Source organism: Mandrillus leucophaeus, unplaced genomic scaffold (assembly GCF_000951045.1).
Source record: "Mandrillus leucophaeus isolate KB7577 unplaced genomic scaffold, Mleu.le_1.0 Scaffold547, whole genome shotgun sequence".
NCBI lineage: Eukaryota > Metazoa > Chordata > Mammalia > Primates > Cercopithecidae > Mandrillus > Mandrillus leucophaeus.
Window position 1 is genome coordinate 2,799,555 of NW_012105886.1, and position 26,596 is coordinate 2,826,150.

General features: G+C 33.8%; 1 protein-coding gene across 4 annotated transcripts in view; it reads left to right on the top strand.

Moving 5' to 3' along the window:
- The window catches only part of FANCL (Fanconi anemia, complementation group L), a 78,476-nt gene that overhangs the window by 25,609 nt on the left and 26,271 nt on the right, over positions 1-26,596 (top strand). For 3 of the 4 annotated variants that reach the window (XM_011997798.1, XM_011997799.1, XM_011997800.1), the window contains 2 exons: positions 13,459-13,555; positions 18,829-18,897. In XM_011997798.1, the coding sequence (XP_011853188.1) occupies positions 13,459-13,555; positions 18,829-18,897 (166 nt within the window). Of the gene's footprint in view, positions 1-13,458; positions 13,556-18,828; positions 18,913-26,596 lie in introns of all 4 variants that reach the window. The other variant, XM_011997797.1, reaches the window with a different exon arrangement.

A 26,596-nucleotide genomic window follows, 5' to 3' on the forward strand; every position in this document is an offset into this window, starting at 1 on the left:
TTCTAAATATACAATCATGTCATCTGCAAACAGGGACAATTTGACTTCTTCTTTTCCTAACTGAATACCCTTGATTTCTTTCTCTTGCCTGATTGCTCTAGCTAGAACTTCCAACACTATGTTGAATAGAAGTGGTGAGAGAGGGCATCCCTGTCTTGTGCCGGTTTTCAAAGGGAATGCTTCCAGTTTTTGCCCATTCAGTATGATATTGGCTGTGGGTTTGTCGTAAATAGCTCTTATTATTTTGAGATACGTTCCATCAATACCGAATTTATTGAGAGTTTTTAGCATGAAGGGCTGTTGAATTTTGTCAAAGGCCTTTTCAGCATCTATTGAGATAATCATGTAGTTTTTGTCTTTAGTTCTGTTAATAATTTTTAAAAATATTTAAAAAGCTGTAATAAAATAACCTCAAAGGAAATGGGAAGAAGGATTGGGGGGGTCAGGAATCATGAAGGAGGGTAGAGAAGAGAGCCTCTTCTCACCCCCTTTATCCCCGTATTTGGATTCCAACCTGGGCAGTAGGGAGAACTACCCCTTATCTCTCTAGGTACATCCCAGTTGTAGGTGAGGTCAGAGGTCAGGGTATGAAAGTGCCTGTATGTGACTGGGAAGATGGACAATATGAGTTCTGTTTTCATTTTTTTGTGTATGGTTTATTGTCATATGATCTTATATTTTGGCATCCCTAGTACTTTTTGAAAACTAAAGGGTTTTTCTCTACTTTTCTTTATTTTCATAACTGATTCAATACAAAATGGAAATTTTCTGTAACAAAAAATGTCAAAATCTTAAATCTTGTCTCTGCCCAATAAGGTAACTATTCTTTCTTTCGAAAGAAACTGGTTAAAGGAGATAAATGAGGAAACTGGCTTAATTTGCAGCCTTTCTAGTTAGTGCACCTTTTCTCATTGCCCCTGCTGGCTGTTCTTCAGCATTTGCCCTTGGCCATTCAGACGTCAGTGCTATGTGGTGGTATGTTAACTGTTGGATATTGCACATAAAATAGTTTAGAGGCCCCAGGTGATATTATTTTCTTCTATACAGGGTTTAGCTTTTCTCTTCCTGGGAAGATAGAGTGGGAACAGATTGGCAAAGGGCCCAAGTGGGTTCAGGGTGGGTTGTAGTTTTCATAGAGGTCAGTCTACCTCTGATTGCTGCCCTTCCTGTCCCAAGCTATAACTCTTCAGAGCTTCTAAGCAAGAGCCAGGTATATTCATTGGGATTTTCCCCTTGGTAGATCCCAAACTCTAACCTTTGTGTCTCCACAAGACCTCTCAATTAGAATCTGGGGTTCATTTTTGACAAAGCTCTATCTACTTTTTGTTTGCCTTGCTTTTAGGAGCGCCTTTCAAGAGTTCCCACAGAGATCCTGGGGTATTCACTGAGACTTTGTGTCACTGGTAGGCCCTGAATTCCAATTAATTTCTCCTTGTATTATGAGATTTCTAAATAATCTTGTTTTTCATTACCTTTCTGCTTGACTTTTTATCTTCTTATTCCCTACAGTTTAAGGATTTATCAGAAGTTTTGAGGAAATATTGGCAGAATGTTAGGCCAGGTTCTGGGCCTACCTTTCCCCAGATTCTGGCCTTTCAAGTCTGTTATTTTTATCTCTCTATCCTCAAGAGATTGGCAGAAGTGCTGCTTTTTTTTTGCCACTTAATAGCAGCTCTCTCTCCAGGCTCTTTGCCCAGATCCTTCTCTTGCCCTGTGCCAGAATTGATAAATATGTTGAGGTAAATGGCTTCAGAATGTTGGCTTACTTCACTTCTGTTCCCTCTTCTTTAGGACTTTGGCCCTTCAGGGCCTGGTCAGTTTAGCAATTCTTTGATGCTTTCAACTTTTTTTCCTCCATTTTCCTTTTATCAGCCTACTTTAGTTGTTCACTGTAGAAGTGTTGGTCTTTAGCAAGCTATTCCATTTAGGCCAGAAATAGATGTTACATATAATTTTAAGAGTACTATATTATGATTTTGAATACTGGTTGATATTTATTAATGAGATCAGGCTTTATTTGTTAAGACATTAGTCTTGAGTAGGATTTGGGATGGTTGGAGGCTTTTAAATAAAATTAAGCTTAACAATGGTGAGGAGAGACAGGGAAGACAAGCAAAAAGTTGAGATGGACTAGCAGCAGTTCCCACTGAGGTTGTGATTAGTTTTGAGACATTGATGTCATGGACCTAGTCATTCTTTAGGTATAGATTGATGGAATAAAGAAATATTATTTTGACTTATTTTCAGATGCTTAATGTTAATATTTGGTTTTTAGAGCATAGTTGGAAATGTAGAAAGGATTTGGCAAGGACAGAGGACAGTTTTATTTCTGTTGTATTGAGGTAGTGAGTTTGAGGCAGTCTACCTAGTGGATCTGACATTGTTGAGAGAAGTCCAATAACAAAAATCAGTTAAAGCATTAAGGATGTGATATGAGATTTTTTAATCACTCATTTTTTTACCCAGCTAATAATATTTATGGACTTCCTATAATATAAGGCAGGAAGGATACATAAGGCAAGACTTAAGATTCCTCATGAGCCAGGTGTGGTGGCTAATGCCTGTAATCCCAGTGCTTTGCGAGGCTGAGGTGGGGCAGATCACTTAAGCTCAGGCATCTGAGACCAACCTGGGCAACATGGTGAAACCCCGTGTCTACAAAGTGGAGAAATAAATAAATAAATAAGCCAGGCGTGGTGGTATGCATCTGTAGTCCTAGCTACTCGGGAGGCTGAGGTGGCGGAGCCTGGGTAGGTCAAGGCTGCAGGGAGCTGAGATCACACCACTGCACTTCAGTCTAGGTGACAGTGCGACCCTGTCAACAAGAACAACAACAAAGATTCCTCATGGAACTTATATCTAGTGGAAGAGTCAGAATTTAGGTAGACGATCATAGTACTGAATTATGACCATGATAAGAAGGGTAGAGTATAATTATAGGATTCTTGAGAGTTAGAAATAGTGCAAGTATATAAAATATTTTATGGAGTAAGTGTTTTGTGAGCTAAATAGGAAGTATTGTCCTTTGCTTTGTATTATACCCATTGTTCTAATGTAGGAGAAAAAGGAATAGATTTCTAACTTTGATAATAGATGAAAACCAAAAATGAGGGTATGAATGTCTCTCTACCATGTCATTTATCACAATATTATTGCCTCCTTTTTTCACTATGATTGTTAAATACAGGGACTGTCGTTCACGAAGTTTCTGTTGTGTGCCACTGACTGTGCTAGGTGCTTCATGTATTCTTATTTAATTTCTCAGGACAAATTTTAAGATAAATATTTTTATTTCCAAATTTTTCTGTAAAACAAGTGTATATAGACAGGGCTGGGTACATAACACCACTCAGGCATTCTGTGTGAATGATGCTCTCTGGAGTTGTCCCATAGGGTGGCTCTGATATGGAGCCTTTAATAGAGCCTTTAATAAATTCTTCCCAACTACTTGGAGATAGTCACACATTGATGGTGAAACTAATAAAAAGTATCTTACCACGAATAAAATGGACGATTTGCAAAATTAACACACCCTTGGAGAATTTCAAAATCTGTTGCATAGATTTGTGAAAGATTATAGTTTAATTATAGTTACTAAGGTGGATGAATAACTTTTTTTCCCCTCCCTTTTTTTTTCCCCCTCTTTTTTTTTTTCTTTTTTTGGAGATGAGGTTTTACTGTATTGCCCAGGCTAGTCTCACACTCCTGGGCTCAAATGATTCTCCTGTCTCAGCCTCCCAAAATGCTGGGATTATCAGGTGTGAGCTGCCATGCCTGGCCTAGAATGGATAAATTACTTTTGATTTAGCTGCTGTTACTTAATCATTTGTTTTATACTGTTTAAAAATAAAGAATTTGTTAGCAGAAGAGAAGTGGTGTGTATGGATTGTGAGAAGCCAAAGAAGATAATTCTGTTAGTGTTAATCCTTTACTGTCTGGTAGAGTGACAAAACCTATCAACTTTATTTTTATGACTTAACTCTTAAATTAGGTCTGGTACACAGATACACTGATAAAATTGGGTTTCAGAACCTGCTGATCTAAAGCTGAGACCTGAACTGTGCTGTCCACATACTAGAATTGCTACTGTTTAAGGCCCTGCCTGAGGAGCTGGCTAAATTCTTAATTTAAAATATTTTTTGAAATGACACACACAATGATTTGCATGACAGATTGATTTAAATGTATTTTCAGAATCTTAATAATTTCTAGACTCTGTCAATAAGTCTATATTTTCCTTATATTCTAAGTAATAATCTTGTAGATTTGTCGGTATAATCATAAAATCTGATAAAGAAAAATCGTTGTTAGGTAATGCTGGCCTTGATGTGTTTTTTAATTTCATGTTTGGCATTTCTAATCAACTCTATAAGATTAGACGTTATAAAAGTTCTAAATTGGAAAAGAAAAAAATATTTAAAATAAGATCAAAGCTTCCCTTTCTTTCCTTAGAAAGAAATATGGAAATAATATTGAGAATGAGTAGCTGACCTTAAGTTTGATTGCTATTGTTATAATTTCTGTTCTTGTTTCAAGAACAGAAATAGCAACTTCCCCAAAGGTTAAGATGAAGATGGTATGACAGGTCTGGGTTATTTTGGGTATAACACTGACTCACAAAGGTAAGTGATACAAAATGATGTCTTGGTGGGTTTCTGTTAACTTCTGCCCATGTTGTTTTACAGAATGGCCTATTAAAAAAATAAGAGTTAAACAGCCCTTTGTATTTAACAAGATTTTCTGTTTCGTATTAAGAGTATCCTAGAGTTGAAAGTACCAAATATTTTTGCTTTAAGTAGCTTATCATGCCTCCCATTTTGCCTAGGACAGCCCTAATTTATTCTTTTTATCTTGGCCTCTGTCAGTCTCAAAAATGTCCCAGTTTGAGAGAAATGCATATCACTTCATGATATGGTTTGGTTCTGTGTTCCCGGTGTCCCCACCCAAATCTCATCTTGCATTGTACTCCCACAATTCCCATGTGTTGCAGGAGGGACCCGGCAGAAGATAATTTAATCATGGGGGCAGTTTCCTCCATACTGTTCTCATGGTAATGAATAAGTCTCAGGAGATCTGATGGTTTTATCAGGGGTTTCTGCTTTTGCATTTTCCTCATTCTCTCTTTGCCTGCTACCATCCATGTAAGACAGGACTTGCTCCTCCTTGCCTTTCACCATGATTGTGAGGCTTCCCCAGCCACGTGGAACTGTTAAGTCCAATTAAACCTCTTTCTTTTGTAAATTGCCCAGTCTTGGGTATATCTTTATCAGCAGCATGAAAACAGACTAATAGAGTAAATTGGTACCAGTAGAGTGAGGCACTGCGGAGAAAATACCGGAAAATGTGGAAGCGACTTTGGAACTGGGTAGCAGGCAGAGGTTGGAACAGTTTGGAAGGCTCAGAAGATAGGAAAATGGGGGAGAGTTTGGAACTTGCTAGAGACTTGTTGAATGACTTTGCCAGAAATGCTGATAGTGATATGGACAGTAAGGTCCAGACTAAGGTGGTCTCAGATGGAGATGAGGAACTTATTGGGAACTGGAGCAAAGGTTACCCTTGTTATGTTTTAGCAAAGAGACTGGTGGCATTTTGCCCCTGCCCTAGGGATTTGTGGAACTTTGAACTTGAGAGAGATGATTTAGGGTATCTGGTGGAATAAATTTCTAAGCAGTAAAACTTTCAAGAGGTGACTTGGGTGCTGTTAAAAGCATTTAGTTTTAAAAGGGAAACAGAGCATAAAAGTTTGAAAAATTTGCAGCCTGACAATGTGCTAGAAATGAAAATCCCGTTTTCTGAACAGAAATTCAAGCCAGCTGCAGAAATTTGCATAAGTAACAAGGAGCCAAGTGTTAATCCCCAAGACAATGGGGAAAATGTCTCCAGGGCATGCCAAAGGTCTTCACGGCATGCCCCCCCCACTCCCGCATCAGAGGCCCTGAGCCCTAGGAGGGAAAAGTGGGTCCAGGGTCCCAGAGCTGTGTGTAGCCTAGGGAGTTGGTGCCCTGTATTCCAGCTGCTCTAGCTGTGACTGAAAGAGGCCAATGTAGAGCTTGGGCCATGGCTGCAGATGGTGCAAACCCCAAGCCTTAGCAGCTTCCACGTGATATTGAGCCTGTGTGTGCACAGAAGTCCAGAATTGAGGTTTGGGAACCTCTGCCTAGGTTTCAGAAGATGTATGGAAATGCCTGGATACCAGGCAGAAGTTTGCTGCAGGGGTGGGGCCCTCATGGAGAACCTCGGTTAGGACAACGTGGAAGGGAAATGTGGGGTTGGAACCCCCACACAGAGTCCCTACTGAGGCACTGCCTAGTGGAGCTGTGAGAAGAGGGCCACCATCTTCCAGACCCCAGAATGGTATATCCACTGACAGCTTGCACACTGTGCCTGGAAAAACTGCAGGCACTCAATGCCAGCCCATGAACTCAGCCAGGGCAGGGGTGCCATACCCTGTAAAATCACAGGGGTGGAGCTGCCCAAGGCTGTGGGAACTCAACCCTTGCATCAGTATGACCTGGATGTGAGACATGGAGTCAAAGGAGATCATTTTGGAGCTTTAAGATTTGACTGCCCTGCTGGATTTTGGACTTGCATGGGGCCTGTAGCTCCTTTGTTTTGGCCAATTCCTCCCATTTGGAATAGCTGTATTTATCCAATGCCTATACCCCTGTTGTATCTAGGAAGTAACTAACTTGCTTTTGATTTTATAGACTCATTGGTGGAAGAAACTTGCCTTGTCTTAGATAAGACTTTGGACTGTGGACTTTTGAGTTAATGATGAAATGAGTTAAGACTTTGGGGGACTGTTTGGAAGGCACGATTGGTTTTGAAATGTGAGGACATTTGGGGAGGGGTCAGGGGTGGAATGATATGGTTTGGCTCTGTGTCCCCACCCGAGTCTTATCTTGAATTGTACTCCCATAGTTCTCAGGTATTGTGGGATGAACCCAGTGGGTGATAATTTAATCATGAGGGGTTCCCCCATACTGTTCTCCTGGTAATGAGTAAGTGTCATGAGATGTGATGGTTTTATTAGGGGTTTCTGCTTTTGCATCTTCCTCATTCTGTCTTTGCTGCCATCCATGTAAGATGGAACTTGTTCCTCCTTGCATTGCATCATGATTGTGAGCCTTCTCCAGCCACATGGAACTGTGAGTCCAATTAAGCCTCTTTCTTTTGTAAATTGCCAAGTCTTGGGTATGTCTTAGCAGCATGAAAACAGACTAATACACTTTGTAAGATACATTTATTTTAATAATCATATGTTCCTAGATAATTCAGAAGTTAAATGGTTCTAGTAGAAATGTGCTGATACTTTTGTCCTTTTTAGACAACATATATTATTTATCATTTAGAGTGAGTACCATTCAACTAGTTGAACTTTTCAAGTTTGTCTTGGGAAAGAGCTGAGTTTTATTAAATCTGATGTGCAAACTGGGAGATTGTCAACATATATCGTTAGGTTTTTGATTAAGCCCACTATCTTAGAAGCTGATTAATGGTGATATTTTGTATAATTGTTAATGCACTTTGAAGATTTATAACATATTGGGGAAATGGAGATTTCTTGTTCATACTAAATTCATTCCAATAATTATACCAGAGCTTTAATTCTGGCTTATCTGCTGTGTGATCTTGGGCAAACTTAATCTCTTTAAGTCACATTTTTTCATTTTTTAAAGGAAGCTAATAATGCCTAATAATAAAGATTTCAAAGAGGCATGTTATGTGACTCATACAGTTCCTAGTGTAAAGTAGGTGTATCAGGTTGTTGAGATACTAGTTCAACTAACAGTGTCAGATTGTGTCTGAGTTTTATAGTACTTAATTAGTGTTATGACTTAATTACAACCAATAATGATAATTTTGGTTGTGTAAAACATAAGAGCATAGACATTAAACTGAAAACCTTTATAAATAGGATGATTTTTCTTCATACATAAATCCATGTCATTGAATAACTGCAAATTATCTAGTAGTAAAAAGAAATCATGTTTTTATAGGTTGGTAATATGTTTACAGTATTTAATTAAAACAGTTTGCATTCAGCTGTTGTTTAAAACTTACACGATTCACTAAACGTGAACTAGTCTGACAACATCTTCTGCATTTTCATGTATACATGGAACATGGTATACTGACACATACATAGAAATATAAAACTTTCATATTATTAAAAAGTTTATTATGTGCTTGGCAAGCTAAAACTTACATGAAAAGGAGCAATATAAGTTTGGAGAAATTTGAAGTATTTTGGGCTACAAATAATTTGGGAGTGTTTTTAGAGAAAATGAATGTTGGGATAAGCTTTGAAGGAATATACAGAGCCTTTAAAGGGAAGGAATGGTGAAGGCAAGGTTGTAGCAATAGAAATGTGCAATTTATTTTTTGACTTTGGAATATATCAGTTGCTCACGTAAGGGGATTAACATATTAGGGCTAACCTGAGGGGTCTTCACTGCTAGGCTAATGATTCTCTATGTGCAGGTGGTAGGGACTCATTGAATATGTTTGAGCAAGGGATTGATATGATTAAACAGGTATTTAGGAAGATTAATCTAGACACAGAAGGCAGAATGGATTGGTGTACAGAGAGGAAGTAAAGACACCCATTAGGAAGATTGTTTCTAGTAATCTAGATATGAAGTAGTTAATGCTTAAACTTGAGAGTGGCAATAAAAATGGAAACTTGGATGCTTTATTAAAACACAGAGGTCTTCCGTCTGTCTTTTGAAGCAGTCTGCCTGTTGATGTTAATACTACTTAAATGCATCTAGTTGACTAAAGAAAATAAAAGCTAAATAACTTAAACTCTTGGTCAATATTAGTATTTTAAGAGCTATAAAACACACTTCTTCTGCTTTGTTATACTTGATAACATTCAGCTATTAACAGGGACAACAACAAAACATCACTGAAGCTTTATTATTAACAAATATTTTAAATGTTTAAAAAGCTATTTTATAAAGTATAGCAAATGATAAATACAAAGTGGAGTGCCAAAAGTAAAATATTTTATTTCTTTAGATTTTATACTTCAGTTTTATATTTTCTTTGTCAATTTTAGAATATGCTTAACTTAGTGATAATATCTAAACAACTTCTAAATACAAATCTTAATTCTTATTTTGTGGGCTTTTTGCTAGCATTTTATTTAAAAGTTTGAGCTTTCCACTGGATAGTTTCCCAAATCATTATTTGAATGATTTATATTTTATTTAAATGAATACAAGTTATTTATTCCCTGTTGTCTAAAGTGAGATGTCCAACTTAAAATAGACTGAAAAAACATTTAGTGACATGGTCTCTCTCTTTTACCAAAGAGTGCAGTGATGCCATCCTAGCTCAGTGCAACCTCAAACTTTTGGGATCAAGCAATCCTTCTGCCTCAGCCTCCTGAATAGCTGGAACTACAGGTGCATGCCACCATGATGAGTTAGTTTAAAAAAATTTTTTTGTAAAGATGAGGTCTTGCTGTGTCGCCCAGGCTGGTCTTGAACTCTTGGGTTGGAGTGATCCTCCCCTCAGCTTCCCAAAGTGCTGGGATTATAGGCATGAGTCACTGTGCCCGACATGAAATAGATTTTCTTAGACAAACTGATTTGATATCACTTGTAAGAGTTTGTCACTTTTTTTTCCTTTAAGATCTCATCCATACACCAAACACCAAGATACTTTTTTCTGTCATAAATTGATATAAATAGTCTCTATTAGTTATATCATATGCTAGGCTGCTATTAACAAAGAGAAATGTAAATCCTCAGTAGTTGAAACAAGGTAGAATTTTATTCATCTCTCATGTAACAATTCAGAGGTAGGCAGATGGTCAAGAGTGGGTTGGTGCTTTTGTTCCACAAGGACATTCAAGAATCCAGGTTTTCTTTTGTTTCTCAACCATCCGTTGTGACTGCATTGTTCAGTAGCCACGTGCGTCTATTGACATTTACATTTAAGTTAACTTAAATAAAATAAAAAAACCCACTAGCCACATTTTAAGTCCGTTATAGACACGTGGCTGGTGGCTACCATTTTAAACAGTGCAGATATCTCATACCTCCATCATCACAGAGTGTTTTGTTGGTTAGTGCTTTATAGAGTGTTGTTCCTGTCCTCATGATCTTTGCTAGCTTGTATTGGCCTGTCCAAGTTCTAGTCTTAAGGGAAAGAGGAATAAGAGGAGGGAAGAGAGGATAGCATAGTTCTGTTATAAATGATCCCCCAAAAGCACACATCACTTGTGCTTGTAGTCCACTGGCCAAAATGTAGTTATATGCCAACACCTCCCTGCAAGGGCAGCTAGGACAAGTCACTAGCTGGGTGAAGTGGATCCTGCTAAAACTTGGTTCTGTTGGGAGTTGGTTGGGGGTAGGGATCCTGTTACCAAACTGGAGAAGTTGAGTTAAATACTAGAGGGCAATTGACAATCAAGGTCACATATACTCAATCTATTAATAATCACAGCAAGGTTTCTTTCCATCCCCCAAAGTGACCAAGAAGCATGCTGAGTAAAATGTACTTTGATTTTAAATGGCCATGCTGATATTAACCTGGAATTATAAATGTTTTTTACTGCTTTATTTAAATTACATCTTAAAGTGTAACAAAATCTACCTCATGGCCAATTTGGCTTACAGGCCATATTTTTGAGTGTGACACTTTTTCTGTAATGTATTACCTATCTGACTTATATTGTGGGATGATGATAATTTTATGTTATGTGATTACAAAGAACTAAAGAGCTTTTATTTCTGTGTTATTTTATAGATGTTAAAAAATGATTTTAAACATTGTGAAGGTGAGCAACAATGTGAAGTACAGAAAGTAGTAGGTGGTGATTTAGTTTTTTCTTCCACCCATCTTAAACATGCATGCCTTCTCTCTCCCTCTGTATGTGTTTATCATGGTTATGAACTATTTAAGGCTTGTAATGAAAAACAGTCTCCCATATCATTTTCTATCCCCAGTCTTATTCTTTGAGACAAATACTTTGAAATATTCATATTGACGACTTCCATGTTTCAAAATAATCTGCCTACGTGCAATATTTCTTTATTTTTTAGGAATTATGAACTGATTACTATAATGAAAAAGAATTTAGCTAATGTATTATTTCTTTTTTCCTTCTTTTTTTTTAAATTTTTCCATAGCTTTACTGTTTCTTAAACCTCTTTCACATCCATTCAATTAAAGATGGTGTCTCTTGACTTTCAAATGAGCAATTACAGATTTTATTGTTTCTAATTTTCCATTCTGGTATCTTTCCCATTTCTATTTCCCAATTTTTGTCAGTTCTTCATTTTAAATTGCAGTAGTCAAATATATTTACATTAGTCTCTATAACTATAATTAAGTCTTTTAGCTTTGTGTATTCCTGGATTCTAAAAATCATAACTAGTAACAGTTTAATTTTTTACTACTACATAAATATTTTTAACTGAAAAGTTAGTGGCAGAGTAATTACAATTTTTTAACGCAGTTTTATTGTTGATAATTTGGTTTAAAATTTCTTCTTCCCCCTTTTATCATGCACTTAAAAATTCCTGTAATTTCAGCCAGTATGTCAGTCATACTGTCTATCCTGAACACTGCATTTTTGCAAGCTGTTTCTGCCTGGAGTCCTTGTTCTCTCCCTTCTTTTCTGTTTTGTCAGCCAGTGCTCTTTTAACTACTCTACATTTTCCTAAAAGTTGTTGAAAATTTGCTTTAATTAATACTATTCCTTTTTTTTTTGTAACGGTAGTTTATACCTTTTAAATATTAATTTTTTTAAATGATTAATTTTTTAGGAAGTAGAGACTATAAATGCATGTGCTTAACATCTTGAATCTGAAGTGTAGAAGTTTTAAGAGTCTGGTATTGATATATCTGAACTTTAGAGACATATGGTAAAACATGTGATAAAGACTCATGCTAATTTTTTTTGTAGGTGAAGTGTTTACAGATACAGCTAAAAGAAAATATACTCATTGTTATTTTTATGTGTATAAAACACTTTCTAGAATAGTTTTACTTTTGTTTTCTAAGACCCTAGACTTTTTACAGATTAGGATAAAAGTTCCATTCTGTTATTGAAGATAGATGTCTTCAGATTTAGATATATTTTTGTTACAATGTTTCAAAACTTCATTGTGCATTTCTTGAAATTAGCCCATTTTATCATCATATAGTACCTGGTCAGTATCTAAATGGCATATAGTGATATTAAAAAATATATTTCCTAAGTTAGGAGGTTTATATTCTGAACGCCGATGGGTCTTAGTATCAGTCTGGGTAATAAGTTTTGCAATGCTCCTAGACTGCTTTTTATCTTTTTTTTTTTTTTTTCTGAGATGGAGTTTCACTCTTGTTGCCCAGGCTGGAGTGCAGTGGCGCAATCTGGACTCACCACAACCTCCACCTCCCGGGTTCAAGCGATTCTCCTTCCTCAGCCTCCCTAGTAGCTAGGATTATAGGTCTGTGCCACCACGGCTGGCTAGTTTTGTATTTTTAGTAGAGACGGGGTTTCTTTTTGTTGGTCAGGCTGGTCTCGATCTCCCGATCTCAGGTATCTGCCCACCTCGGCCTCCCAAAGTGCTGGGATTATAGGCATGAACCACTGCGCCCGGTTGGCTACTTTTTATCTTTACAAGAAAATAGTATTGTAAAAATGTCAAAAATATCCATATGCCCAGTTCACTAGTAAATATACTGCTAAATTTGAACCGTTTTGGCAGTAGTTTATGCTACTCAAGGGACGATATTTTTACGGAATGATATATTTCAAAGGGTATTGGTTTCCATTGTAGAAAATTCATGCATTTAGAGTAACTTAAAGCCAAAACAGTTGTGCTTGTGCTATATGTTTAGAATATTAGTCATCTTGAATACATGCATAGGTTAAGTGTCAGAAGCTATATATCATGCAAAAAGAAAATTTATTGTTAGGAGACCAGGCTGTACCTGTGCTTATACAGGATTTTCCTTAGAGGATCAATTTGAGTGTATGAACAAATATCAGCTAGATTTTTGTACGGTAACATTATTGATAATATAGGAGAAATTCATTGAGGAGAAAAAGGAAGCATAAAAGTCTTATACTGTATGAAACTACAGAAATGGATCAAAGAGTTTGACAGGAAGTTTAATGTGTACATAAGTAGAGGCTGACAGGAACATGCTGTGTGTGCCAAAGGTTCCAGTGATGGAAAACTGAAACATAGTGCTCACTGACCACAGCATGAGCCTTGACACACATTGTAAATAATCCAGAGATATATGACTGCATTAAGTGCTAGGCTGGTGTATGAACGGCAGTAAATCTATAGCAGCAGAAAGGGTTGGCATGCAGAAATTCTTCTGATTAATTTTTATAATGGATTAATAGGAATATAGCAAATATTTTCATTTCAAATTCTGCCTTCTCCAGTTCCCCTCTTCAGCTCTCCCCGGTGTGATCATTTTTTATTCTCCTCTACTCACCAGACTTGTGTATGTGGATACCTGCTTCAGTACCATCAAGTTAAAAGCAGAAGATGCTTCTGGTAGAGAGCATTTAATAACTCTCAAGTTGAAGGCAAAGGTATGTGCCTCGTTAAACTGTTATTGTGATCAGGAAATACTTTGTGAAATGAACTCTGTGAATGCTCTCAATGTAAAGAAGTGTTAGTTGCATCTAAAAATACATATATCATGCTTTAAAACATTGATTTTGGAAAGCCTCAAAGAATTTATTCACCACGTTTCCAAAAGCCTAGACAGTTTCATGTCATATTTTAGTCCAAATTTGATCAAAATATAGACTTTATGACAAATATTACAAATACAATTTTATAGCCTCAGAGTACCATGATGTTAATTTTGTAACATCCTGTGTAGAAGACAGTGGACACTTCCACTATCCCAAGTTGTACTGAGAAAATCTTTTGCATTCAACTGTTAGTATAAATTTCTTTTGTAGTTCTTATTCTTACCTATGATTCCCACTCCCTAACACAGACAACATATATGCATACTTTTTTATAGTTTGTTTGCTTTGGCTGGGTTTTTTTGACTTAAGTATTTTAAGAATTTGCAGAGGTTATGCCTCTGTTTATAGATCCCTTATAGGATAGTGATATATAATCACATATTTTATTGGCACAAAACATGGTTGTTTCATCTTTATTTTTTAGTTCTAAATTGTGAATTTGGACAAATAAGTAAAATAAACAAGTTCAGCATATTGATCATTTACTTAGTAATCACTGGGGAAACATGAGAATTTGAAGAAAACCAGGACGTCCAACTTTTTTTTTTTATTGTTCCTAGGAATCATCAGTCAGCTCTTTCAGAAGATTGTAGTGATGAAAAAAGATCAATTGTGTTTGTCCTTTTTAAAAATGTGTCTGGCATTTAAGCTTTCCACAAGAGAAAATTAATATATAAAGCTGTACTGGATGACGCAGAAAAGTTGATATCTTATAATGGTTCTATAACAGACAGGTTGAGAAATAACTAATTATCTCTTTCACACACAGAATGTGTAGGTCTAATTTTAAGATCCATATGTGATAAGTCTTGGAGAAAATTAGTGGGATGGAAATCTTGTTATTTGTAAAATAAGTTAGATAATTATTTTTATTAAATTGAAAAAATTTTTATTTTCTTTTTTAGTTTGTAAAGATGTGCTTTTTTTTTTTTTTTTAAGAGAAGTTTGCCTTTATCCTTCCGAAGGGTCACATGTTGCCAGTGGCAAGGGTTCTGTCATTTCCTTCAAAGCTCTATTTGTTTATATTTTGTACCTTAATAAAATTAGCCATTTTTCTATGAAGACCAAAACTAAAGATTTTAAATACATCCTGTCCTCATTTTTACAAGCTCTTCTACTTCCTAAGAAGATGATGCTGTAAATTTATGCTGCCTTTAACTATACCTACAAGATTATTAATCCAAGTTGATGACATTTAGTTCATTTATTGGTAGTATGCAGAGTGAAGATGTGACAATTTAATGTGGTCCATTTTGTCTGCTTTTTTCTATACTTTTTCAAGGTAGATAAGATGATGCTTTTAGTATTTCTCTGGAGAATATTTTCCAGGGTCAGTTTTGCAACATCTGTAGTTATGAAGCACTTTTATGGATACTCTGGCAAAAGAGAAGAGAAAGCTTTATTTAAGCTGGGAAGGAATTTGGCAAAAAAAAAAAAAAAAATCGTTTTGGAAAAACAAAAAAAAGCATGTAACTGAATCTTATGTTGGTATGATTTATTTGAATTTTATTTCTCAATGTAGTTTAGCTTTATATGTATACCACAGTTGTCTTTGAGATGTGGTAATTTCTTTTTTTTTTTTTTTTTTTAGGAAAAAAATGTTCTAGATTGTGAATTTGGACAAATAAGTAGAATAAACAAGTTCAGCATGTTAATCATTTACCTAGTAATCACTGCGGAAATTTGAAGAAAACCAGGATGTCTTTTTTTCTTTAGGAAAAAGGTATAGGTATATATAAAAGCACCACCAACTAATTGTCAAAATTTTTACTTTCAAAAGTAATGTACAACAACAAAAGCTCCACATATAGGAATATTAACTGAAAAATATTTTAGGAAAAAAAAATTTTAGGAAAAAAGAAAAAAAGAAATTGGGCCTGGGATTGTTAGTCAACTACGTTAATAGCTGAAACGTTAACTGTCTATTAAGAGTATATGATGCAAAATCTTAATCCAAACTAAGTTTTAAGTGGAATGCTGACTTTTTTATTTATAACATACCTCAAAGCAGACTTTTTTCATAAATACACAAACCTTTATTTCTATTACTTGATTTTTTTAATATACAGTAAATAAATGCATTTGTTTTATTTATTCTGGAATACATACTCTCCCAATTCTACCACTTCCCCTCACCATCTCCAAGAAACTCACAAAGGAAACAAATACACATTTTGACTAGATGTCCTTTATTAAAAATATATATGTAAATAAAAAATAAGTAGAAGTAAACCAGATAAATTTTGTGGTTTTTATAGGTATATTTTTATGCACTACTTACAGTGCATTCTGTACTGAATTACCTTTGCTTTACAAAAGAAGTAGCCCAGGGCTTCCTCAGCTTTGGTCAAGATCACTACTACTTGAAAAACAAATTACAAATATGTGTCACAGGGTGGGCACTCCGTCTCTGCTATAATTTGTATGTATTCACTTGGGGGTCAGCCTTACTGCTTAGGTAGTCCAATCGTAGAACAGACTTGGTTACAGTTTGTCTTAGAATATATTAATACTATAGAGTCTGAAAAATATTGTGTATGATAAAAATATATACTTAATATGTAATCATTGTATTTTTTTAGTTATTGATTTGATTTTCTGCAAATGAGATTTAGAGAACTATGTTTTACTTGAAAATAATTAAATACTATATTTATTTTTCAGTTAATATTCCTGTATATGGAGCTTTTGTTGTTGTAAATTACTTTTGGAAGTAAAAGTTTTGACAATTAGTTGCCAGTGGTTTTGTATATACCTATACAACTTACTATTGAAAAGTATCTTAATTTTGATCAAGTTACTTTGTTATATTGTAGTCCATCTACATTGTAGTTAATACTATTATAATTCAGAAGCTATTCTGAAAATGAATATCTAGTATGCTAGTTTATATTTTAATATTTATGATAAATCATCCAGACTTATATAAATGTTCTTTTTAAGTTCTGTACTATTATGTGAAGTTTGTTATATAAACAAAATTGATTTTGCGCATGAATGTAATTAACACATGTAACAAGTTTTCGTTTAACTCAGATATGAAGTAAAGCCACTTGCATGAAGATCAGTCTAATTTATTATATACATATTGTATTACAAATATAAAAATATATTTGAAAGATGTCATTATCTCAGAAACTACATACTGCACTCATTTATATATGTAGAATCATATATTTACTCTAACTTGCTTTTTTGTTTAACTATTTGTGGATCTCTTTCCATGTCAGTACACTGATACCATTTACTATTCTGAATCCTACTTGAAGGTAGTATCTTACTCTTTTAGCATAATGAGCTGTGTATGTACTTAATGGGGCCACAAATACTTTACTTTGTGTATCTACTCCAAATACAGTAAACATTTCATTAATTTCTCTATCTAGATTGATGAATCATTTAAGTTAGAGAGTTGATATTGTTCATTGTCAGCATCACCAAGATAAATAGCAGCAACTCAAAATGAACTGAATTTTCCATTTTTGACCCATAGAGGTTTCAAGTGCACATTATTATTTTTAAAGAATTCTGACATTTTAGAAAAAGAGATTTTGTACACTTTCAGTTAAGTTTTGTCATTTTTACATGCAAACAGCCAGAGAAATTAAATGACTTGTTCAAGATCGTACAAGTTAATTAACAGAGGTGGAACCAAAGAAAGCTGAGGTCTTTGTCTACATTTACTTTGAGATAATCACGATTTTTAAATATGGTGTACAAATTGTTTCTCCAGTGATTACAGCAATGATACTCTGAAGTATATCATCTGATGTTTTTAATTGTCTGAAATAGAACTTCCTCTTTTAATTTCAGCATGATCTTTTTTTCTTTCTTTTTTTTTCCCCCATAAGTAGATCACTGGAATATTTTTATATGATTTCTTATATATTTGCCTTTGTGTTTAGTTCTACATAGCCAGATACCATTAGTCAGAGTGTATATTGATAGTCAGTCTTTTTAGCCAACTGATCATTGTAGCTAAATGTTTGAAAGTGTTGATTTCAAGTGTTTGTTAAATACTATAGTGAGTTTTTTGTTCCCTTTTGCTTACCCAGCAGAGTACTGAAAAATAAGAGGCTGAAAAAAGTGAAAGCCTAAAACTTGGTTTAAATATTTTGTCAAATGAAAGTTTTCCTAAAATTAATTTTCTTTCAGTGCATTTTAGCTTTTTAATGGAAAGAAATGGGTATTTTTAATTACATGTGACTTTGAATAATCAGAATTGGATTATAGAGAAATCATGAAGTATGATTCTCTAATAAGGAAACTGATTTTAAGAAATTTTACCTTTTGCCTTTGTTAACTTAAAAACTTGGTTTGTCCTCATGACTGCCACTTTTGTATGACTAGTTGAAGAAATAATTTTGTATTTACCAATCTTTCAAAGGTTTTTCTTGCTAGAAAGTATGTTTTATTTTTTCTTAATAAGCCAGAAGATATTTTATCTTCTTGCTAAAATTAATATCCTTAATGTAGAAAACAGTTTTTTACATTGACAGCTGTGTGTATTCATTTTTGTGTATTTCTTAATTCCTTTAACTGATACTGCCTATTTAAATAGTGACTGATGCTATTTGAAATTAAATTTAGGACTAGGAGAAAAGTAAGTATCAACTAATTTAACCTCTTATTTTAAAGATAAACAAAGATCCAGTTTAGTTCATTCCTCAAATCATAACTTCAGCGGCTGACCCAACACTGACTTAATTCATTACCTTTTACTCAACACTGATTGCTTTGGCAATTCCAAATCACCAAAGTTGCACCTCCATAGGTTGACTATAAATAAGCTCTTAACATCACTATGAAAGTGGAGCAAAAATAATTATATGTAATACATTTGCAGTTACAATAATATGTTTTCCCCTAATATACTTGGTTTTTCTTTTCCCTTTCCGTTCCCCTTCCCCTTCCTTCTTCTCCTTTCCTTTTCCTTTTCTTGATCTCCTGACCTTATGATCCACCCACCTCAGCCTCCCAAAGTGCTGGGATTACAGGCGTGAACCACTGCGCCCAGCCCCTAATGTATCTGGTTTTTCTAAAATACCTCATGTGATATTAACACGCAGAAGCAAAAATGGTCTAATTTTATGCTTTTTAAATAGTATCCTGCAGAATCACCAGATTGTTTTGTGGATTTTCCTGTTCCATTTTCTGCTTCCTGGACACCTCAGGTAAATTCTCCTCAGGTAAATTCTTAAATTTGTTTTAAGTAATTAAAAAGTACAGTTGTCCCAGAGTATCCATGGGGGATGGATTGTTGGACCCTGTGTAAATACCAAAATCCATGGATACCCAAGATATGAAATGAGACTTTGTTTATAGCCTGTGCACAGTCTTCTGTATACTTTTAAGTTATCTCTAGATTATAATACCTAATCAATGCATATGCCATGTAAGTAGTTTTTATACTGTATTTTTAAATAGTTTTATTGTTATTTATTTATTTTTGAATATTTTATATCTGCAGTTGGTTGAATCTGCAGATGTGGAATCTGTGGGTAGGGCCAACTGTAACTCTTTTTACTCAGGTAGTCTTTATAGGTTATGAAGTAATCTTTTTTTTTTTTTTCCCAGTTTTCCTTACGCATTTATTTATAAACACACCTTCTATAATGCTTCTTTTATATTTCCTTACAGTTAATGTCCATTTTCTTTCTCCCTCTCTACACGCACACACACACCCACTCACACCCACACCCACGCATACACACACACACACCCACCATCCAGCCTGTAGATATTTATGTTTCATTTTCAGTAAACATGCAGAAGCACTTTTGACAGACATTTTCCTTTAAATTTAAATTCTAAAGAACTCTGTAGAAAGCAGTGAATGGTAACTGAAAAGTTGAGTGAAATTTTTCATATTGCTAAAACTTGTAACATTGATTACATATCAGAGAATCCTTTTCAGAGGAGAATGAATTGTGACTGAAAACATAAACCTTGCCATTTCGACTCCATTTTTATTGTTTTAAAGTATTTGTCCTTAGTTCATCTTTGAACTCGGATTATATTCTCTTATTTTGTGCTTTAGAACATTCAATATTTTGTGTAAAGAATACAGAAGAATCTCCTGCTTCTGTCAGTTGAATTTCACAGTACATTGATGATATTAGCAAGATAATGTTTTATAGAAGTGCATTGTAAACTATAACATATAGATATAAGGAGGTATGATTATCAGTAGTACTATCACCATTTCATGTGTGTGATTTTTAAGGATTGGCACAGTGTGATTAGTTAGGACATAGTTCTTTCACCAAGTAAATTGTGGCAGTTGATAATAAAAATGTTCTCTCTGATAAAAATGGAGAGAACATTTTTATTCTTAGACAAAGAGAAAAAACATTTCTAGTGACATTTTACAAATATTCTGTAAATAGAGGCTACTCATTTTGGCTATAAAATTTTGGTTAGATTTAAGTAGAAAATTATGCTTGTATTTTAAAATATAAATACATGAGTAAAGTAAATATATAAGAAATTAGTAAAAAATAAAAAACCTAACAGGATTTAAATAGTCTTGTCAAGGCCAAAATGCCATTTTAATTATATATTGTATTTATTCAAAAATTATTTTTCTCATATTCTTTTTTTTGTTTTTTTTTTGAAGTCCCAATCTCCCCACAATGGAAGTGGAGAAAACATAGCAAAATAGAGAAGAGAGAGCCTGTAATTTGCTTTTGGTGTTTTGATGTATACGATAAGTAAGATACTATGTTGATTTTTTTTCTATTAAAGAATTGGAATTATGCATACATTTTATAGTGTTCTTTTATTTTAAAAAAATTTTCATTAAACCCATGTCTCTTTTTTTAAAATATACATTTTCTATTGGCTCTGGAATTTTAATCTTGATGTTTTAAGTGAGATCATGAGAAAATATAGCTAGGTTGTGTTACTCTTTCCAGGTGTTATTTCTAAATTGTACTTTAATATTTATCACAATTCCAAGGTTGAAAAATACACCGTTTATGAGTTTCTTTGTGTTTTAGATGTACATAATTCGAGAAGTTTCCCTAGGCATTTGTCTGTGGAAAAGTTTGCAATGCCATAAAAAGATTGTTTAGTACTTACTTTATTTTGCTATTTAACAAAATTAGTTGGCGGCTCTCTACTAGACTGGAAAATCTTTGAAGGCAGTTTATCTTAAGTTTTATATCCACATGCTCAGTGCCTTATTCATATAAACATGGAATAAATATTATATTAGTAATATTAATTCAAATTTAAATTTCAGGTTTAATTGGGTTATATAAGTTTTCTGTTTTGTAGTAACTCTAAGAAAATGTAGAATTAGTAGTAATGAGTGTTATAAAATCTTTATTTGTGGAATATACTGAAATTCTTAGCGAAGTACAGATAAATTATGCAACCTTTTATCACAACTCAGATTTGACAAATGTTAATGTTTTGTCATATTGGTTCAGATATATCTATATTTCTCTTTCTCTTAAAAATAAAATGTTTTAAGAATAGCTAAGACCTGACTCCCTTTTCTGTCCCTCCTTCCCGTCTTTCTTTTCTTTGCTTCTCTCCCTTTAGTAACTGTTTACCCAAAATTGGGTTTAAAAAAAAAAAACAAAAACAAAACAGAAAAATAAAGATCTTCCAAGTTTAAAGTTTAAACATATATTTTGGTACTAATTCTTTGTTAGTTATATGGGATATAAATATCTCTGTGGCATGTCTTTTAACTTGGTGTATATTTTGTCATACAGAGTTTAACTTTCAGTCTGGTCTCATCCTTCTCTTGTGGTTTCTGTTGTGTTTCAAATAAGAATCTTTCATATATTTTTCTGAAAAAATATTCTGCTATAGTTCAGAAAGTTATTTTTAATATTTAAGTAAGTATGAGATAGCGCCTATTTTCTATATGCTTATACAATTTGAGTGTGTCTTCATTTATGCGGGTTGGGGGCTGATTTCACAGTTTTTTTTACACATGCCATTAATATTTAGAAAGTTTAAAAAATATATCATTTACGTATAAGATTCTGGCTGTACATCATAAGGACTTTGGATGGTACTAGCAGTGTGAACTCTGAGTCTTTTAGACATGGTAAGAGTGTTGATAGTTTATGTTTTGAAAATAAGAAGAAATGTGAGACTTCTTTGTTATGTGTGATCCTTTTTAATTGGCTGACTCAAACAATTCTGCTTGTGGGAATTTTTTTTTTTTTTTTTAATTTTTAAACAGTTGTCTCTTTTAAGCAATAAAAATGTTACTGTTGTAGTTTAGTAGCAGAGTTAGATTTAAGAGATGGTAAATAGATTTCAGATAATTGATTTTTTAAAAATCCCTTTCTGCTTTTGTGTATTTCCTCTTTGGTTTCAGTGTTTCTGAACTTTAAACTTGGAAGATCTTTATTTTTCTGTGTTTTTTTTTTTTTTTTTGTAATATAATAGACATGGCTTTGTGGCATCCATATTAAAAATGGGTAATTTTCCTTATGGTCCCTGTCTTCCTGCTGGGTTGATAATGTTTTGATGTATTTTTCTTTTGCTCTGATGAGAGGTCTGCTGCTGCTGCTCTGACATATTCATTTGGATGAATAATTATAACTTGCACAATGTCAAGCTGAAGATGGTAGGGTTTTGTGCGTCATGACAAGCCTAGTAGCCAGTGCAGGTGTCTCACAGCATGATCAGCAACAGCCAGTGTATTCTGGCTCAGAGGAGACATTTAGAGTAGTAAGAAATCAGCACCAAGGGCAAGGCTGCTGCTACTATTGCTGCCATGATATGTGCCAAAGGAACACAAAGTGCTTCTCAAAGACAAGTGTCTAAGCACCTCTTTGTAGATATTTACTTTATTTGTTTGCTCAGTTAATCTTTTATAGATTTTAGCATAGATGGTAAGAACATCTCATGATTTTATTCTACTTTCTAACATCACAGATGTTCCAAAATATATCTTTAATAATTGTTTTAGACTTTTACATACAGGTCACATGTGTAAATACTCTTGACTGAGACTATAGAATTCCCTACTGTCAGATTTTAAGTGCACTGATATTATGATTATAAAAAAATGAAATTCCTTTTGTCCAGATCACTGATCAAGCAAAAATGGATGTTAAAATTGCAATTTTGCCTGAAAATGTGCCACTAAATACAGGCTTGGTGAAGTATTCTTGCCATGGGCAGTTGGAATCCTTAGGTTCGGTGTGGTGTAGTAAATAGTGGTCTTTATATTTTTTATCATGGAAATCTTATATTCTTGGAATAATGCCATGGATGCAAGAAGAGCAAAACTAATGATAAAGCCTCTGGCTGATAATCTGATGGTGAATGAAGAATTTGTAATTAAAGGAAGCAGTCCTATTACATAGCAGGGAGCATGATCCATTAGTTAGAGCAGCATACTAGCAGTTGGGTATTCTAAGTTCTGTTTACAGTTCAGCCATTAATTTAATTGTATTAGTTCAGACAAGTCACATAACTGCCCTTTGCCTCAGTTCATATGTACCGTATATGGAAATGGTGAACCTTTTTTCTTTTATGGATATGTAAAGAAAAATAATCTGGTTTAAAACAAATGCAGTGTTGGGGCAAATCCCCCCAGTTTTTCACCCTAATGATCCTGTGGAAGTTCTTTTGACCAACTGGATTTTTTTTCTTTCCATTTTTTCTCTGCTGTTTTTGTTGGAGGACTTAACAATAGTAGTGGAATTTTTTTCACTCTTAAATTGGTTAATTTCATATGCTTTTTCTTTCTTGGCAGTCTTACTGTTGCCACAGTGGTATGACTAAAAGGACATCAAAAGGATCAAAACAAAGAAAATTTATTATTGAGATTATGTGATATGGTAGAAAAAGTATCAGCGTAGGAGTCATTTGACCTATAGACTTATCAGCTGCCTTTCTTTTATTTTTCTTTCTTAATAGCTAATTATTTATTTAAAAAGTAGCCTGTATTGATTCTAAAAAAGAAGAGAAAGAGGGAAAATAAAGCAAGTAAAATTAAAATGTAAAGTTACCATCAATGCTTTTATTTAGGCAGTAGTATTGAGGTGTCATTGTATAATGGTTTTGAAACTATGCTTGTCACTTAACAAAGTTTCATTAAAAAATATCATTGGTAATACTGTGCATTTGTTATTCCAAATAATTCTTAGAATTACTTGGGTTTTAGTTACAATTGGGTTTACGTTTATCCAGCAAATTAAGAATTAATATGGCCAAAGTCTAGAAAAACATTATCTCTACATTTACTTAGGTCCTTCAGTAAAGTAGCAATGATTTCCTAATCTACATGTTACATATTTTTGTTGAATTTTTTCTTAAGTTTTTAAAGATTTTTGTTATTTTTAATGTAGTCTTTTTAATTGTATTTTTTAGTTATCAGAATGTGGGCAAGCTATTAATTTTTTTAATGTTTTATTTTGATCAAATATGTGAACGTAGCTTCAGGAGTTAAGTTTGCATGGTTTTTTTTGTTGTTGCTGTTTTTGCTTGCTTTTTAGAAAAAACAGCATAGCCTCCATCTCACCTGTTTCTCCAGGGGCAAACACTTTTGACTGTTAGCTGTTTCTTTCAGTAGTTGTCATTACATGCTTTTGTATTTATACTACTTTTTGTTTTGGGCATTATCTATTAACTTCCACTGTAGACAATGAGGAGTTTGTTGTTTTCTCTCCCTACCCTCACTCCATCCTACCTTCCAGCTTTCCCCAAATAACTATATTGTAATTTGGATAGTAATATTCAGTGTTTACATTATAATGAAGATATTTGTATCCTATGTAGATATAAGTAATGTGGTTATTTATATCTAATGTAATGTAGTTAACTATGATTAATTTTCCTTTGTCATCCTGGTGTTTATCATTCCTAGAGGTAACTTTTTTTTAAAACTTTTCCATTTCTTTAGTTTTCTAAGTTGTTATAACTCATTCAACCCCCATATACTAAAATACCAATGGTATTTTTAAGTAAATGTGTTTTATGGGCAGTGGGATGGATATGTGACTTTGAATTTCACTTACTTGCCAGGTTAAAGAAGATATTATATCGCTATAGTTTCAGTTGATTTCTAAGATTATAAAAATTGGTTTAAGCTTTGTAGAAGATTTGAGATCTGTGCATTGTGAGCACATGAGATACTTGTGGAATGGCAAAGCTCTCCCATGAATTTAAAGACCCAAAGAGACTAGTTATATGGAACAGGTTTTTTTTTTAATCAAACGCCTTCATTATGAGGTACGTTAATTGATTTACTTGCTGATGTTAATAAATATGACTTTATTATAGACCTTCACAGTAGGCTTCATATCTGCTCAGCCACTGTAGCATAGTGTAAAGAGAATACAGAGTCTAAAAGTCTGGTCACATTCTGGCTCTGTCTTTACCAGTGCATGACCTTGTGTAAATCACTTATTTATAAAAAGAGAGAAATAATATCTGTGTCATAGATTACATATGAGAACAAATTGAGGTGTTGTATATGAAAATCCTTTCGAGTTGTAAAATGCTGTACAAATGTACACAGTGATGTAGGGAGTTAATGCAGTTTGTAAATTGGTGAACTCAATATAGTGAGAGCTACTGTGGGCAAAGAAGTGATCTCATGTGTAATGATATTTGTGTATTTATACACACATACCTGTCCGACAACAGTTATTATCTATATATTGAATTACATATACGTTAAAGACTTTAAAGACAGCATTTTATTTATATGCAATAAACAAGGAGTTTTCTGTGTTCAAAAATGAAATAGGGATGATTAATGAAAAATCATGGTCAATCTCACCAGGCTACGTGGATGTGAAAGGTGACTACATATACATTGTACTATAAATAACAGAGAAAAGAGACGTTGAGAGAAATACTGTTTGGTTTCACAGTTTTATTGGTTAACATATTGTGAGTACTTCGATGAACTTAATGCTTAATGTTACGGTTTGGAGTAACTCAGTAAAATATTCTTATATAGCAGGTGTCCTAAGTAAGAGAAAACATATGAGTATCAGTCTCCAAATGACTCCTTTAATGTTGTGATCTATATTTTAAAATACTTTTGGATAAAAATTATTTTAGGTAATATCAGTGAAGCAAATTTATTTTAATATGAGTATAATTTATTAACATTCTTTCTCTCATATTTTGTTCCTGACAGGGACTCTGGTATATTGATACACTATGTCTATATCTATTTAAATTTTTTTTAATAATCCAGGGGCTAATTTGGAATATATGGGTGTTTATATGCTTGTGCATGCATGTATGTGTGTATATGTTTTAAACCTTCATTTCTGAAAAACAGATGCCCATTGAAGAATAAAGATCTAATAGGTTGAAGACAGAAATGATAGATACTTCAGTGACAAAAAGTGTTAATTCAAGTATGACCTCCTAGCAATGCTAATAAGTAGAGCTAGAAAATATTTCCCCCCATCTTGTTGTGCCAAGATAAAAGTTGAATATTAGAAGCCCAACCAATTTATTAGATAGCTACAGAGTTGGAAAATATTGGAGTTTGTAAATAGTAGAGACACTGAGACAGCATTACTTAATTAATTAATTAAATGATGTCACTGTTAGCAGTTAGTTCCCTGGCTCTGGCTATGAGAATAACATTGGCAGCTAGCAGCAAACTGGTATTCTTTCTATTAGTTTTGAGCTTATCTGATGTAAAGGTTTTTATGATCATTTATTTTTTTATTTCATTGATTTTACAATGATGAAAAATTAGATATAGCTTACTTTTTTCTTTAGGGATGGTAACACCCTTTTGGGTATAACCTAACTGGAACAAAAAGCTAGTCTTTTTTCTTTTTTTTTTTCTGGTCCACTAATTGGCTTTTTTTTTTTTTTTTTTTGAAAGGTTCACAATATAGTATGCTAAGGATAAGATTGAAA